The sequence below is a fragment of the Petaurus breviceps genome, unplaced genomic scaffold (genome assembly GCF_028583685.1).
Source record: "Petaurus breviceps papuanus isolate PSGF00001 unplaced genomic scaffold, PetGlider_PUasm1.0 673, whole genome shotgun sequence".
In the NCBI taxonomy this organism is placed as follows: Eukaryota; Metazoa; Chordata; class Mammalia; order Diprotodontia; family Petauridae; genus Petaurus; species Petaurus breviceps.
In genome coordinates, this window is record NW_027186448.1 from 1,573,325 (window position 1) to 1,589,411 (window position 16,087).

The window sequence follows — 16,087 nt, forward strand, 5'->3', positions numbered from 1 at the left end:
TTCACAATAAACCTCTAAGGGTAAATGGAAAGGGAGAAAGTGTTAAGGTTTCGGTCTCTTAATCTCATTACTTGTGGAAAGTTTTCTTTAAAATATGGAGTGGACAATTGGGTATTTTAACCCTACAGGAAAATGGGGGGGGGGTAGGGGATAAGAGGAGGGGATGATAGAAGGGAGGGCAGATTGGGGGAGAGGGAAGTTAGAAGCAAATACTTTTGAGAAGGGATAGGGTCAAAGGAGAAAATAGAATAAGTGGGGAGCGGGATAGGATGGAGGGAAATATAATTAGTCTTTCACAATATAACTACTATGGAAATGATTTGGGTTTAAAAACAAATGTATGAAAAAAATTGTTTTTTTTTTTACATGCAACTAGGAAATAAGACATACAGGCACTGGGGTATAGCAATCCATCTTGCCCTACTAGAAAGTTAGGGGGGGATGATGGGGGAGGATATAAGAGAGAGCAGATTGGGGGAAGGAGGTATTCAGTAAGCTTGCTATTTTGGGGTGGGTGTAGGGGAAAGACAGGGAGAAAAAATTGTAACTCAAAATCTTGTGGAAAAGAATGTTGAAAACTAAAAATAAATAAAAAAAAAGAAATTAATTATGGAGTGGAAATTGTGAATGGCTTAGCCATTCTAAGGAATAGAGTGATCCAAGACAATTCCAAAAGACTCATGGTGAAAAATGCTATAGACATTCAGAGAAAGAACTAATGGGGTCTGAATGCAGATCGAAGCGTAACATTTTTCACTTTTTTTTCCATGTTTTTTTCTTTTGATCTCTGTCTTCTTTCACAGAATGACTAATATGGAAATAAGTTTTGCATAATTGCACATGTATAACCTCCATCAAATTGCTTACTCTCTCAGGGAAGGGGAAGGTGAAGGAGAGGTTTGGAACTTGAAAAAATTCTTTAAGTGAATGTTAAAAAATTGTCTTTACATGTAATTAGGGAAAAAATAAAATATTATTTAAAATATGGAGTAGAGGTTCATGTTAATTTCTCTCACTAGTTTTATTATTTTTATGAATAAGATACCTTTCTCACAATAGCTATGAGTGCTTTGTAAACCTTAAAGTGTGTTATATAATTGCGAACTAATATACTATGCATATATTCCTGGTCCCTTATAGTCATATTGTTTATTGCAAAATTTATTCTTTTTTTTTCCATGCCATATGTGTCCATCCACTAAATGGGAGTAATGACATGGATCATGTAGTTAGCATGCTAATTTGGTTTCTCCAGATTGTCAGAGAGCCATATGAGGTTTTTACAGGGCTATATGAGAAGTCACCGGCATTTACTTTTTTGTGAATATTTTAATTATAGACATGAAGTATAAGATAGAGATTATATGGTAAAGCCTAGCAATATTAGCTAAACTTTGTTAGTTTTGTGCAAAATAGATATTTTTATTTCAGAAGTGGTACTTTAAAGAGCACCAGATCTAGAGTTAGAAGATTTGTGTTTGCATTCCAGTTCTTTGACTATCTGTATAATCTAAAAAACTAGCTAAATTTATAAGAGCTCAAAGGAGATGCTTGGATATTGTTAAAATTTTTATTATCATTCCCAAGTAAAAAGTATGTATTCTGTTCAGTTGAAGATTGCATAGAGAACTAAGAGACCTGAAATCCATCCCTGGCTTTACCATTTTTGTATTAGACTTTTTATTAACTGTTAGGGTGGGGTGATATCATCCCCTTTCAGAGAATAATTCATTAAGTTTATAAAGTGTTTTGAGCTCCTTACAAAGAACTTTATTTTAATTAGCTGATTATTGTTTGATTACAGCTTTAGTTTTCTAAGTTATTTAGATTGCCTTTATTATAAAATGGAAAAGTGGCATCAGTTATCTATGAGAATACAGAAATGGTTTGAAATGCAGATACTTATGTGCAGATACTGTTTTGACAAGCAATTTATTCTTTTTTCTTTATTTAGGCCTTAGAATCCAAATTAGCTGCTTGCAGGAATTTTGCAAAGGATCAAGCATCTCGGAAATCCTATATTTCAGGGAATGTTAATTGTGGCCTGGTGAATAGCAACAGCACAAAGTTTTCTCGTTCAGGGCATACATCTTTCTTTGATAAAGGGTAAGTCCTAAAGAACGTGGAAATTAATTTTTTTGAGTGAGACATCAGGAAAAGTTGCGAAATGACCAAGTGTGTTTAGTGAAACTTGGTGTGTTTGAACTATAATACTTAGTTGCACAAATCCAGAAAGCATAAACTGGTGGAAACTTGTTAAATTTAATCCAGGTTCCCTGAGATCTGCATTATGTGTCATTTTCAACCAGATTAGAATAGAATTAATTTATTCCCTTTAGGGCCTCTGCTAAGACCTTGGAACCCATGCACAAAATAACAGACTCATTTAAGAAATGAAATTTGTTAGACTTATATTACTTGGCCAGTAGGGATCATTCTCTTCTTGTTGACCCACAGAGGAAAGTACTTTAGGCTAACCAAAAGAAGTAAATACTTCTAAAGGCACCTCTGATTTGGTAGCTTTTGAACCATTTCCTCTCTATCACTAATATTACTAACATAGGGAGTTCTTTTCCCCCATTTCCCCTGTGAAAGTAAAGCATTAGTTGCTATAAGATTTCAGACTTTTAAGGGAGCCTGTATTTCTTGTTTTGCATATTAGTTGTAACAAATATATGAAGGGTGTCGGTGCCACTTGTTTTTAAGCCCACTGTAAAAGTAGCTTTTTACTCTTTTTGCAGAAACATAAATTGAATATCTTCATTATCTTTGCCTTAGAAAGTTTGATTCTGGAGCCAGGCAGATATTACTACCAATTAAAGCTATTTGATTAAAGGGCATTTTACTTTCAAAGCACACATCATTATATCTAATAGCCCTAACCATGTGTTGGATATTGTAATTTTTCTCCATCACCTGGAGTTTCTTGGTGGATACACTCTTCCCAACAAGATGGGGATGATTTTTCAGATAGGCTTGAAGAATGGCCATATTTTACTTTGATTTCAAGATAAAATTTTGTGTGAAGGACTTCAAGGGCTATGGAGAAACTAAAAGGGCATCTTTTATATAAGATTTGGGTGTTGGAAATAATATCTAGAAGATGCATTAGATTATTATCTAATAACTTCAGATTGTTTAGAAACAATATATAATACAGATATTAGTTATTTTCCCCCTTTTTTGAATCATGTTTTGTGGGAAATCTATCAAACCTGTTAATACCATTCCAGGGGAATTGAAATAAACTATAGTTTCACTGATCAAATTCATTGTTATCTTAGAGACAAACTAATAGGTATTGCCATCAACATGAAGGGAAATTAAATTAGATTCAGTCTAGAGTCCCCCGTTGTTCATTCTCATTTACATTTCAGAATATCTGAAGTTCTTTTCAGTTGCAGGAGGCCTGCTAACAACATGGTGGGAGTAAGGGGAGGAGGAGTAAGTAGATGATGTGAGGATGAAGGAAGATCTTGAACTGGAATTCAATATATTTTCACATAGAAACAATGTCTTAAGTGTTGGTTTGGGGGTGATCAGTACAATACTAATTGTGTGTACTAGCATATGTAATTATGTTATGGACTGAAGACATTTTTGTGAATTGGCCTAGTTAAAATACTTCCTGTGGAAAAATGTACTCCTGGCTCTAAACATCAGACCTCTAGATAAATTTTTGGAGCTCTAACCATCCCTTCTGTAGGTTGGAACTTTATTTGCTTATGCTCTGTCCTTTTTTCGGGTCACTGAATTATGGCTAAGAAAATAAGACTAGTTTGAACATATGAAGATAAATCTGTGTTAGTCAGGTGGTCATTGTATTTTCTGGTGGGCTGGGAGGACTCATTTGGAGGCCAGATAATGCTCTGATGCTTCTTTTGGTCAAGGGGACACTGTCTCTCTGGTTTCAGTTAACCTGAGGTTCATTTATTGACATTTAATATATGTCTGCATATGCCAACTTTGGAACGGTGTTTTAAACCTTCTTATTTGAATTGCTTGTGATTTAAAAAAAACACCAAGAGATTTTAGACTGCATGATTTCTAAGTCCTACTATTTATTCTGCAACATTTCTAACATGTCAGCTTCCATGTTCTCTTGTCCAGACCTTCTCTCCATTTCCCATAGCTGTTAAGATTTCTTTCTTTTTCCTTGTCCATGAATCAGGTACCTTTCTAACAGCTTACTTCTTTGACCTATTCTCATGTGTCATTGTGAGCTGAAGAAACCCTAGGCAACAGCATAGGGATAAGGGGTGGTATGAAAGATCAGGAGCTCAGTCCCAGTGGCAGTTTTGGAACTGTAGACATACAGAAGCTCTTCAGCACCTAGCATGGTATCAGGCATGTTATTTAATAAATGCTTTTTGACTGACTGATGTCTATGACAACAAGAAAGCCTTTCTGGAAACTTAAAGGTATAAGCTTAGAAATAATTTGGCATTGTGTCTGGGAATTTGATCCTTAGTTTGTCTCATTCAAAATGAGACAAAGATGAAGCACTTTCAGGCTTTATTGTTAGTATTGTTACTTGGTAAATTTTTTTCATAACTATATAAAACCTTAGCATTAGTTGATTAGAATATTTTTTCTTTCCTCTGTCACAACTCTTTAAATGTATCAACTAGTGATATATGAGCTTCTGTCTAATCTAGTCTTCTGTTCTTTGCATGAAGGAACTAATGAACAGCAGTTAATTTTGTCATTTGGCATAGCCAAGGATATGAACTCAAGTCTCTATTCCTACCTCTACTTTGCAGTGTATTCAAGGCATTTTATCTCTCTGGGACTCAACATTACTCTTTGAGCAAACTGGATATTCTCTACAGTGTATGACTCTAAGCTTAGGCTTTGTTCTCCAAAAGGGGGTAGAAGTAGGGAAGGAGAGATAGTGATACAAAAAGAAAACAAAGAATGAATTATTTTGATGGGGGAAATTGTGTTGATTATTAACAGTCTTTTGCATAAGGTACCTTATTTAACATTCACAGCATTGACCCATTGTCAGAGATTATTATGCTTTTTCAGGGCTTCTGCAGATTAAGAGAAGTTTGGTAGAGGAGCAGAAAAAGCATAACCATTTTAAGAAACTTTTAGTGTAAACTCACAAATGTTCATAAAAATATTATGTATAAACAAAATATGGGCAGAATAAATTCGAGATAATCTCAGAGGGAAAGCAAGTCACTTTCTCACCCTATGCTTTCCTTAAACTTGATGAACACTAAAGTCTCCTCCATCTTTGACATTCAGTCATTCTATAACTTGTATGTGTGTTTTTTCAAAAAGCATTGTCTATCCATTATAAGGCAGGTTCTACAATGAGCCTGTCTTCTTTCTTTCTTTTCATCTTCACTGTTCCTTCTGTAGGGACAGGTACTGTGTTTTTGCCTTTTTTTTTTTAAATATCACCAGTGTTTAATACATAGTAAGCACTTTCTAAACTCATCCTGACTACCCTACTTGACAGTATCAAGGCAGAGGATCTATTACAAAGAAGGTTGAGTCCTGTAAATTGCAGCTGTTACAGAAAACCTATCTTGTAGGCAAGTCTTTCTTGCTTTGCCCCACTCTTAAAGAAATACATTGCCAACACCAGAAAGAAACCCATGATACATATCAGTTGAGTAAATTGTTCATGGAGAAGAATTGGAAGCAATTCGAATGGCTTTTATTTTTATTTTTTTAACTTTTGAGAGGCAGAATTGTAATTAAAAAAAGAGTGAGTAGATAGCTGGCCTTTGAAGTCCAAAAGACCTGTGTTCAAGTTCTTCCTTTGACCTACATTGTCAACTTGACCTTGGACAAGTGTCAGATTCTCAGTCCTGGTAACTGTGAGGCTTTGATTTGCAAAGAAGGTGCAGACCAGTGTTGCAAGAAGGGTTTTCCTTGCCTGGGAGTTCCATATATAAATGAACACAGGCCTGCTTCTATCCCTAATTTTGTTGTTCAACCATTTTTCAGTTGTGTCCGACTCTTTGTGACCCTGTTTGGGTTTTTCTTGGCAAAGATACTGGAATGGTTTGCCATTTCCTTCTCTAGCTCTAGATTTTACAGATGAGAAAACTGAGGCAAACAAGGTTAAGTGGCCTGCCCAGGATCACACAGATAGTAATTCAAGACTACATTTGAAATTCGAAGATGAGTCATACTCCAGGCCACCTAGCTGCCATGTCCGTAATTTCAGGAGACCAAAAAGTCTTAAAAGCATTTCCAGTATAATGAGACTTTTTATTTCCCACTGGCAATCAACAGCATTCAGGTACAGCATTTCCTTTTTTTTTTTTTTTTTTTTAAGCAATCAGGGTTAAGTAACTTGCTCAAGGTTACAAGGCCAGTTATTTCTGGGGTGTGGTGCTAAGTATCAGAGCCCGGATTTGATCCCAGGTCATCCCGACTCTGGGGCTAGTGCTTTTACTCACTGAGCCACCTGGCCTCCCCAAGGTACAGCATTTTCTATTAAGTATTTGACTTAGTGGATGTTTAAAAACAATTTGAACATGATTAATTTTTGAAATTTGAAATATGTATTCTTATTGTTATATATATAATTTTAAAACATTTTTCTTTTTTCTTAAATGATTTTTTTTGTGACATCTGTGGGCTAGAGTTTTTCTTAAGGCAGTTCAGATTTAATTTCTGAAATTATGTATCAATAGGAAATTTTTTAAAAGAATTAGTTTTCAGACATTTATTTGTTACCCTTTGCACAAAAAAAACATGTGTATGTAGTCTAAGTTATCCTGTTTTAAATGATGTCTTACAAACAAATTAGAAGTAGGATATATGATAGTTATACCCTGGTAAGTAGAGTATTTGGCTGATTGAATGTTCTGGTTAATTAATGCATAACCAGGACCCTGTTTTAATTTCAGCCTGTTCTGTTAAACATTTGTAAAACCAAATTAATACACTTTTCTGCCACAGCATGGTATATGGGTGATAACAGAAGCTTGTTATTTGATGATTCAGTATTATGTAGTGTTTCGGGAGCATCTTCATCAAGGTTGTTGTTTTGTAGTATGGTGAGATACTGGTCTTGGAACACATCCTGGAAGTAAACTTAAAAGTCTCCATTAGCTTGTAGATTGTAGAAAAATTCTGGTTATTAGAAGGTTCTGGCTAATGAATGCTTCACTATTATTCATAAATCCACAAGATGTCTATTGTCATATTCCCATTAACCAATGTTTGTTCCTCCAGGGTCCCCTTCCTGCCAGCAACTCTTTAGTTCCTCCCTATTGTATCACTTAATTAAAAGAGTATATGTTCTGCCACCAAGTTCTCTCTCAAAAGCAAATTTCCAGGTGTTCCAGGCTTTCACTTACATAGATAGGCTAGCCTTAAAACATTCCCAGAGCTTTGCTCTGTCCTTGGCTTGAATTATACAACTACTCAGTGATCTAAACAATTAAAGCAGTTGACTGTGGCTCAGAAAAAAAAAATCAGTGGCCACATCCATTGTGTAGATTTGTTTTGCTTGACTGTTTTTGTTACAAAGGAGAGCTGTTTTTGGGAGGGAGGGAGTTGTTGGGGCATAGGAGGATGGTCATAGTGGTACCCCCCCCCCCCAAAGGAAAGAGTGAAACATTTTAAAAAGAACAAAAGTGAGCTGAAGGAAGTTCAGAAAGAGATACATTAGCAGAGCAGTTTTGGAACTACTGTGTTATATGCTTTTATATACTGTGTTGATTATATACTTTTAAAAAACCCAAGCTATACATAATAGGGAGTCATAGTTTCCCTTAGAACCATCATTTTTTGTTTTCCTTGACTCTGAAAATGATTGTTTGTCAAGTTCATAATAATCAAAAGACAATTTAATTAAAATAAAAATAAAGCAAAATCAGATTGCCATTTGATACCTGCTAAAGTGTGATGCTAGAAAGGAAAGACAATGCATTATGTTGGCCAGCCAACTTTAAACAATCTAATTTCTTGTGGGCCTTGTGCACATTTGCATGTGTTACTTTTTCATGAATAGTGTGAAAATAGTCTGCGTGTTGCTGTTTATATAAATTGTTTCCTTTTTTTTTCCTCAGGCAAGAAAAAGTCATATTCCCCACCTTGTTCATGGGTAATTGAATTATTTTGCTGTGGTTGGGTGCGTTGTTTGAACCTGGTGTCTGATTTAGAGACATTAACCAAAATTCAGCATACTAACTGCATGGGCCTAACTCAGTTCAATTAAGTTCATCAAATAAGACTTGCTTTGTGCAGCACTGTGCTGGGAATACAAAGACAAAAAAACCACCCTTAAGGAACTTCTTTTCTCAGTTTTAACCATCTTATAGCCCATTAGTGACCTGTTTTGAGCTGGCTACATAACACTGGTTACATTTCTCTTTTAAAACGGAACTGAAGGAGCTTCGGTTCTGGTTCTAGTGCCACTGAACAAATCTTGTTGTCTTCTCTCACTCACCCCACAAATCCATTCTCTTGCTAAATCTTGTCATTTCTTCAAACATCTCTTAGGTGCTCCCTTTTTTTCTATTCACATGGCTTCTACCCTGGTGAAGTCTCTTATTACCTTATTCCTGGATTAGTGCAAAAACTTTCTAACCGGTTAGTGGGTCTCACATCTGTCCCCATTCCAGTCCATCTTCCACTCAGCTGCCAAGGTCATATTTCTAAATTGTAGGTCTGACCGTGTCACTCACAAAATGAGTTTCAGTGACTCCCTACCACTGCCATGATCAAATATAAAGTCTTTTCTTTGATATTTTAAAACTCTTCATAGCCTGAACAGCTCCCTTCTGTCCTCCAGTCTTCTTATACTTTACTCCACTTCATACACTGTACAGTTCAGCACCACTGGCCTACTTGTAAATCCTTTAACACAATGCTCCTTGTCTCATCTCCCTTCCTTTGATGTTGTCCATGCCTGGAATGCTCTGTTCTCATCTTCCCTCTTTGTTTCTCTGATTTCTAAGCTCAACTCAAAGCTACCTTCTACAGAAGGCTTTCCTAGTGTCCCCACCTGCTAACACCTTTTTTTGGATTACCGTCATCGACTCTATGTGAACCTAGTTATATACCTGTGTTCTTTCCTATTAAAGCATTCAGTCTCTGAGGGCAGGGACTGTGTTTTTTTGTCTTTCTTTGTATATCTAGTGCTTAGCACACCACTTGGCCCATAGTCAACTGACTGATTAGAAGTGCTTTATTTTTTTTTGATGAGTCAGCTATCTTAAAACTTTCTGCTTATGTTACACCGTAGGCGAATGGGGATTTGCAGAATTAGTACCTTAGTAATTAGATCTAGATTTAAGTCACTTCTTCAGTGGAAGCCTTGAGAAAGACCTGGGTAGAAATATGCCCTAGGAGTAAAGTTCATGGTTATATTTTCAATTCTTGCTTCTCTTTGCTCTTCTCCCTCCTCCTCCCTAATAGCTGCTTTTCCATTTGTCTTTTAGACAGAGCCTAAGTTATTTCTCTTGATTCTCACAAAGCCCTCTGAGTTAGGTAGTGAAAAGCTTTGGGTCTAGTTAGTAATGTGGTCAAGGCTCTAGGTAAAATGAAGCCAGGAGTCACTTCATCATAATCTAATGTGATTTTGTGGATTTCATGTTGTTACCTAATATTTTTTGTATTCCAAAATCATGACTTACATGTGTTCCCTTATTCTTCATGCCTACTTTAGGAGGCAGAAGTTGGACCCCAGAGTGAGTGAGAGTGACATATAGAGAAATTGATATAATTTCTCTAGTGATTTCCCATTTTCAAAGCACCAGGAGTAATGACAAATAGAAAACCGCAACTGTTTTGAGCAGCAACTTCTCTTTCCCATTAAACTCTACTCAGAGCGCTTGTGGTCAGCTTTGATGGCATTTAGGTATTTTTCACTTTGTAGAGTCAGGAGGAAGCATCTTGTAAAGAGTGAAGTACTATAGAAATGTGGCCAGTAGTTATAGTTACACAGTACTTTTATTACATCCGGGCCGCTTCCATTCTAGTTTCCATTGTCTTCTCCCAATTGAAACTGTTCTTGCTGAGGCCTGAGGCAACTTTTTCATGGTTATAGACCTAAAATTCTCTAATGCTTTTATCCTTTCTTTTACTCCATTCAATTCACGTAACATTGTACAATAGAAAGACTGCTAAGAGACCTTGGCCTCAGATACTGCAGGATTTTGGCCAAATAACTATCTAAATACAACTCTTATGAAGAGACAGCAGGGTATAGTTCATTGGTTCTCCATGTGGGGTCCAAGGGCCCTGGGGATCCCCAATACCATTTCAGAAGTCCTCTAGGTCAAAACAATTTTCATAATAATACCGGGACTTTTATTTGTCTATTAAGATATTCATCACTTTTTTGAGGTAGCTAGGTGGCAGAGTAGGTAGAGCCTGGAATCAGGAAGACCTGAATACAAATCCAACCTCAGACGCATACTAGTTGTGTTATCCTGGGCAAGTCACTTAACCTGTTTGCCTCAGTTTCCTCAGCTGTAAAATGGGGATAACAATACCTAACTCAGGTTTCCCTCCTCTGTGTGAGACTAAAACTTTGTTTTTGGAAAATACTTATTTTTCATAAAAGTTATTTATGCTCACATGAAATAGAGTTGTTATTTTTAATGAATTAATATTTTTTTAAAAAAGCAATTGGGGTTAAGTAACTTGCTCAAGGTTACATGGCCAGTTATTTCTGGGTGTGGTGCTGAGTAGCTGAGCCCGGATTTGATCCCCTGGTCATCCTGACACTGGGGCAGGTGCTCTTACTCGCTGAGCCACCTGGCCGCCCCTCTGAATTAATATTTTAAAAATTTATCAGCTTTAATTTCCAATAGAGAAAACCCATATAAACAGAGCTCAATAATTTTTAAGAGTGTAAAGGGTCCTGAGACCAAAAAATATGAGAACACCTGGTCTGTTGGAAATTATGCTGGATTTAAGAGCAACTTGAGATTCAAGCCAGGCCAGCCTCTAACCATTACCATCTCTGTAACAATGTGGACTCACCTCTCTGACCCTCAGTTTCTTTATTTGTCAAATGCCAGTAATATTTGGTTCATTATGAGGCTCATATAATATGTATAAAGTCCTTTTCCAGTCTTAAAGTCTTCTACAAGTATCAGCTATTATTATCAGCTATTTTTCAGTTGGTAGAGCCTGTCTGACATTTCTGAGGCTGTATTCATGCCTGACTTTATCTCCTTTTGTCATTTTATTTCTCCTTGCCCATATCTATGCCCACAGCTAAGTCTAGATTTTAGTGATCTCTTATTTGAATTCCTGATCTCTGGCAGGAATGCTACTGTGGTTGTTGAATAATAGTGTGACTGAAGTATTTTTCAACTTTGGGAAAGTGTGGGAGGCCTGAGTTGCCGTCCTGGCTCTTCCACTTATTTCTTGTTTGTCTTTATTTACTTACCCTCAATGACTCAGTTTTTGTTTTTTTTCTGCTTCTTTTTCCTATAAAATGAACTTGAGCTAGATAATTTTTCTTAAAGCAATTGGGGTTAAGTAACTTGCTCAAGGTTACACGGCCAGTTGTTTTTTTTTGTGTGGGTGCCGAGTATCTGAGGCTAGAACCGATCTCAGGTCTCCTGATGCTGGGGCCGGCGCTCTTACTCACTGCACCACCTGGCTGCCCTGAGCTAGATAATTTTTAAAGATTTTTTTAGCTTTGATGCTTCTGTGACTGCTGCAGTAGCACTTACTGTTTAGAGGCCTCCTAGAAGCCTATGGCTAATTTCATCTTAGAGCCTACACAGTATTATTTTCTTCTAGAAAGAATCTCTTTTTGACAGGAATCAGCAAGTTGCTTTAAAAACTGCTGTTCTTGTTACTCTGAATGGTCATTTATCTTTTAGTATCTTGGTAACTGGAATTTCCATGAGTCCTAGATTTAACTCCTCTTCTCTCATGGAAACTGTAAGTTCTGGGTATTATTTTCCCTAAGGGTAAAGTATGTATGTATGTACGTATGTATGTGCATATGTCTTTCTCTCTTTTCATCTACTTCCCTACAGTTCTCCCCCACCCCCACTGCCATTTTTGATACCTGCCTTTTCATTTGGTTCAGATAGAGAAATAGGGCATATTTATATCATTTGATACTCACATCGGTTTCTGTAAAAAGTTACAAGTATTATCTCCATTTTACACATTTGAAAGCCTGAGACTCTGAGAGATGAGTTGAAATGACTAGTAGGAGGTGGAGCTGAGGTTCAGTCCCTGGTCTTTTTTATTACACATTCATTCACTTGCTGCACTGTGTGCAGGAATTGAGGTGACTTTTGGTTATTTGGTACCACTGAAATGAAAGAAAAGGGGTCCATTAGTACATGTCATTGAGATAGTTATTTATCTTCCTCTGTGAAATTGTCTTCAGCAGCAAAAATCTGTTGAGCACTAAAACAACTGGTCATGAAGATGTGTTTGAGAAATACTAAATCTGCCAAAGGGTGTGGGAAAAGGCCAAAATCAGATTTTTAACCCAAATCTAGGATTTTGTAGATGACAGCCTCACGGGTCTTATTGTTTCTCACATTGGCACACAGTAAGAATTATGAGTATGGATTCTAGTCTGTGAATGCTTCATAGAATAGTTGGGACTTGAAGTGAACTATGAAGTATGTGTAGGATTAGAAATTTTTTGATTCTTTGAGATTTTGTTTCTTATGCTTTTGTGCTCATACAGATAAGTGGAGAAAAGGTAGAAAGGAAATTTATTGAAGTCCTGGCACTCAGAGGAGGCTACACAAAACTGGATAAGTAACTTATCTAATGGTCTTCCTTGAAGTGTAAAATCTCAGAAATGGAAAGGTTTTCTGAGGTCATCTGGTCCAATATTTACGTGAACAAGATACCCCTCTACAACATGACTGGCAGTTAGCCATCTAACCTTTGCTTGAAGAAGGGATTTCTCCTCTAATGTGGGGGAGTCTATTTTCCCAAAGCAGTTCTTTCCATTTTTGGAGCGCTTTAGTTTTTCGTTTTCCTTATGTTATACTGAAATCTCTTTTTATTATTTATAATACCATAACATGATATATTTGGAACTGGAAGGAACCTTAGGGGTTCCTTAGTCCTGCTCCTTCATTTTGCTGGTGAGGAAGCTAAGACCTTGAAAGGGAATTGAGTTTTCCATTACAACACAGGGCTAAGATTTGAACACATGTCCTCGGACTCTGAATATAGCACTTTTCCACATTGTTCCAACCATTACTCCATGGACTTTTGTCTTGGGCCAAACAGAACAGATTCAGACCTTCTTTCACATGAGGGTCCTTTAAATACTTGAATAAAGCTCTCATGCCTCATAATTGCTAAATCTAATTGCCCCCTTGATCTCTACAACTTTGACAATACCAGTCACCCTCTTCTGATCTCGATATAGGCTTCCTCGGTTTTCATGGAACTACTCTCTCCTGTTACCACTATCTATCTGACTGATCCTTTCCAGTCCCTTTTACTGGATGTCTCTTTTGGACCCTCTTCTCTTTTCCTTCTGTCCCAGTGATTCTGAATCTTTTCGTGTCACCCCCTCTTGGTCTGGTGAAGACTATGGATTTCTCAGAATAACGTTTTTAAATATTTGAAAGAGATGCTGTATTTCAGCTAGATATAATAAGTAAAGGTAAAGATGTAATTTTTTCCTTATCCCAGTTCATTGACCTCTGAGAGCTCAGCTAAAACAACCTACCTGCTCTTCATTATCTCATTGGGTGATTTTATCAGCTGCTATGAATTGAATTCTGATCTCTGTGATCAGATGATTTGCAAGTGAATTTATCCATCTCTCTTCTTATCTTGAGTTTTGCTTCACTAAATACTTATTAGACATCTTGAACTAGTTTCCTATATCACAAACTCAACATGATCAAAACAGAAATCATTATTTTTTTCCTCCCAAAACCTCTCTTCTTCTGAACTTTCCTATTATTACTGTCAAGGATACCACCACCTAGCCATCCAGGCCCACAACCTCATTGTCAGCCTTGACTCTTCACTAACAGTCACCTCACAAATCCAGTCTTGGCAGTCCAGGTCTTGTTGTTTCAGCATTCGCAGCATCTCACCCTGTCTCTTCTCGAGACCCACAAAGCCATCACCCTGGTGCAGACTTTCATCGCCTCACACCTGGACATTTGCAGTAGGTTTCTTTTTTTCCTCCCTGCCTTCTCTCCCTTGGCTGCCAAAGTGAGTGAAACTTTCTAAAGTGCAGGCCTGACCATGTCTTCTCCCAACATTCTTCCATTCCCCCCCCCCCCCCAGAAAATAATCAGTAAATTCCAGTGGCTCCCTATTACCTCAAGAAGCAAATATAAATTACTCTGTTTGGCTTTTAATACCCTTACACAACCTTGCACCTTCCTACCTTCTCATTCTACTTATTACATACTCTACGATCCATGCAACACTGACCTTCTTGCTGTTCTTGAGCACTCCCAACTTTCATCTGTGTGTCTTTGCACTGGTTGAATCTCATGCTTGCTCTGCTTTCCCTTCTCAACTTGGTTTCCCCTTAAAGCTTCCTTTGAGCCTCAACTCAAATCCCATCTTCTGCCAGAGGTCTTTCCTTGTCGTCCCCACTGCTGATTCCCTTTCCTGTGAGATTTATATTGTATATTTCCACTGTATGCCTTCTGTATGTTTAGTTGTTTGCATTTTGTTTTCCTTATTAATATGTGAATGCTTAGAAGCCCAGGACTGTGTTTTTGATCAATTCTTTGTATTCTTAGCACTTAGAATAGTACCTGGCACATAGTAAGCACTTAAATGCTTATTGACTGAGAAGGTCTTTAGACATCTTTAGCTTGACTCTTCATCTTGAGTCTCTTTACTGTCTTATTCACCCTCTTCTGGAACTGTCCTGCTTACCAATATTTTCCTCAATTGTGATGCCTAGAATTGGATCTTTCCTGGCTCCCTTTTGCTCTATAACCTTTGATACTAAGCCTCTCTAAGATTGCATTAACTTTTTTTGGTGACATGAGCACCTAGTCCACTTTCTAGTTCGATGGTCAAATCCCTTTTATAATCTTTCTAACTTCTACTTACCGGATTTCAAATAGCCTTCCCAAGGTTGTCTCTGTCATTTAAACCAATGCACAGTGAATAAATATAAGCGAGTACCTCTAGTAGGATAGGTCTCCCTGCACCTGGTACTTGGCATTCATTAGTTGAACATTGAATGCTTTGAAACATCATTTGTATTTGGGCCTTCATCTTCATTTCATACTACTGGTGGCAGTATTCCCCTTTTTTGCTTTGCTTATAGTCAGTGAATGAGTTACTAGTATTTAAGCTGAATTTGTATTGAATTTGAGGTTTTTGTTTTGTTGTTAATTCTAGATGCCTTAATATCCACTCTTGTCCCTCCTCATTGAACCCTTTCTTGTAACAAAAACAATTCATGACCCTGCCTCTTAATGGTAGTCTGATTAATTAATTAATTAATACTTATTAGACATCTTGAACTAGTTTCCTATATCACAAATTCAACATGATCAAAACAGAAATCATTATTTTTTTTCCTCCCTTAGTGTGAGAATATACTTATTCTCACACTAAGCTTCATGTTCTTCTGCATTTCTCTGCATGAAGCATTTCTCTTTGCTGAAGTCACTCTGGATGTAGTTTTATAATCTAGTACTTCTAAGGACTGGATCCTGGTAAGATTACTCCTACTGTAAGTTCATTGCCTTGATTTACTCATTTCTATTCTGAAGTCACTGATTCCCTAATTCACACTTGAAGTTATCCTTTCTTTCTTAAATGTGCTGTCAATTATATATTTTGCTTCCTAGAGTGTTTGGCTTATGATATTGAAATGCTTCCTCTCAACTTTTTAGCATCTTAATTCACTCCTAATACCTTTACATAGAGTTTTCTACTTCTCAGGGCAGACCCTTAGACCCATGGGGGTGGGAGAGTGAATCCTTTTGCACATCAGACAAATGGATACACCCAAGCCTCCTCCTGCCTTGATGTTAGCAGTTTCTGAAACCTGCCCCAGGCCTGACTGCTTTGGGGTTGGGAGGGAGGTAGCAGAAAAGGAATATTTGTGGATCCTTGTGGACATGGGGTGAGAGATGGAAACCTAGGAAAAAACTAATTTTGAGAATTTCTT

The 16,087-nt window shown here is 37.1% G+C and overlaps 1 protein-coding gene across 6 annotated transcripts in view; it reads left to right on the top strand.

Annotated features, from left to right (window-relative positions):
- The window catches only part of NDEL1 (nudE neurodevelopment protein 1 like 1), a 101,668-nt gene that overhangs the window by 73,805 nt on the left and 11,776 nt on the right, over nt 1–16,087 (top strand). For 5 of the 6 annotated variants that reach the window (XM_069104165.1, XM_069104162.1, XM_069104166.1 and 2 more), the window contains one exon: nt 1,955–2,106. In XM_069104165.1, the coding sequence (XP_068960266.1) occupies nt 1,955–2,106 (152 nt within the window). Of the gene's footprint in view, nt 1–1,954; nt 2,107–8,045; nt 8,081–16,087 lie in introns of all 6 variants that reach the window. The other variant, XM_069104163.1, reaches the window with a different exon arrangement.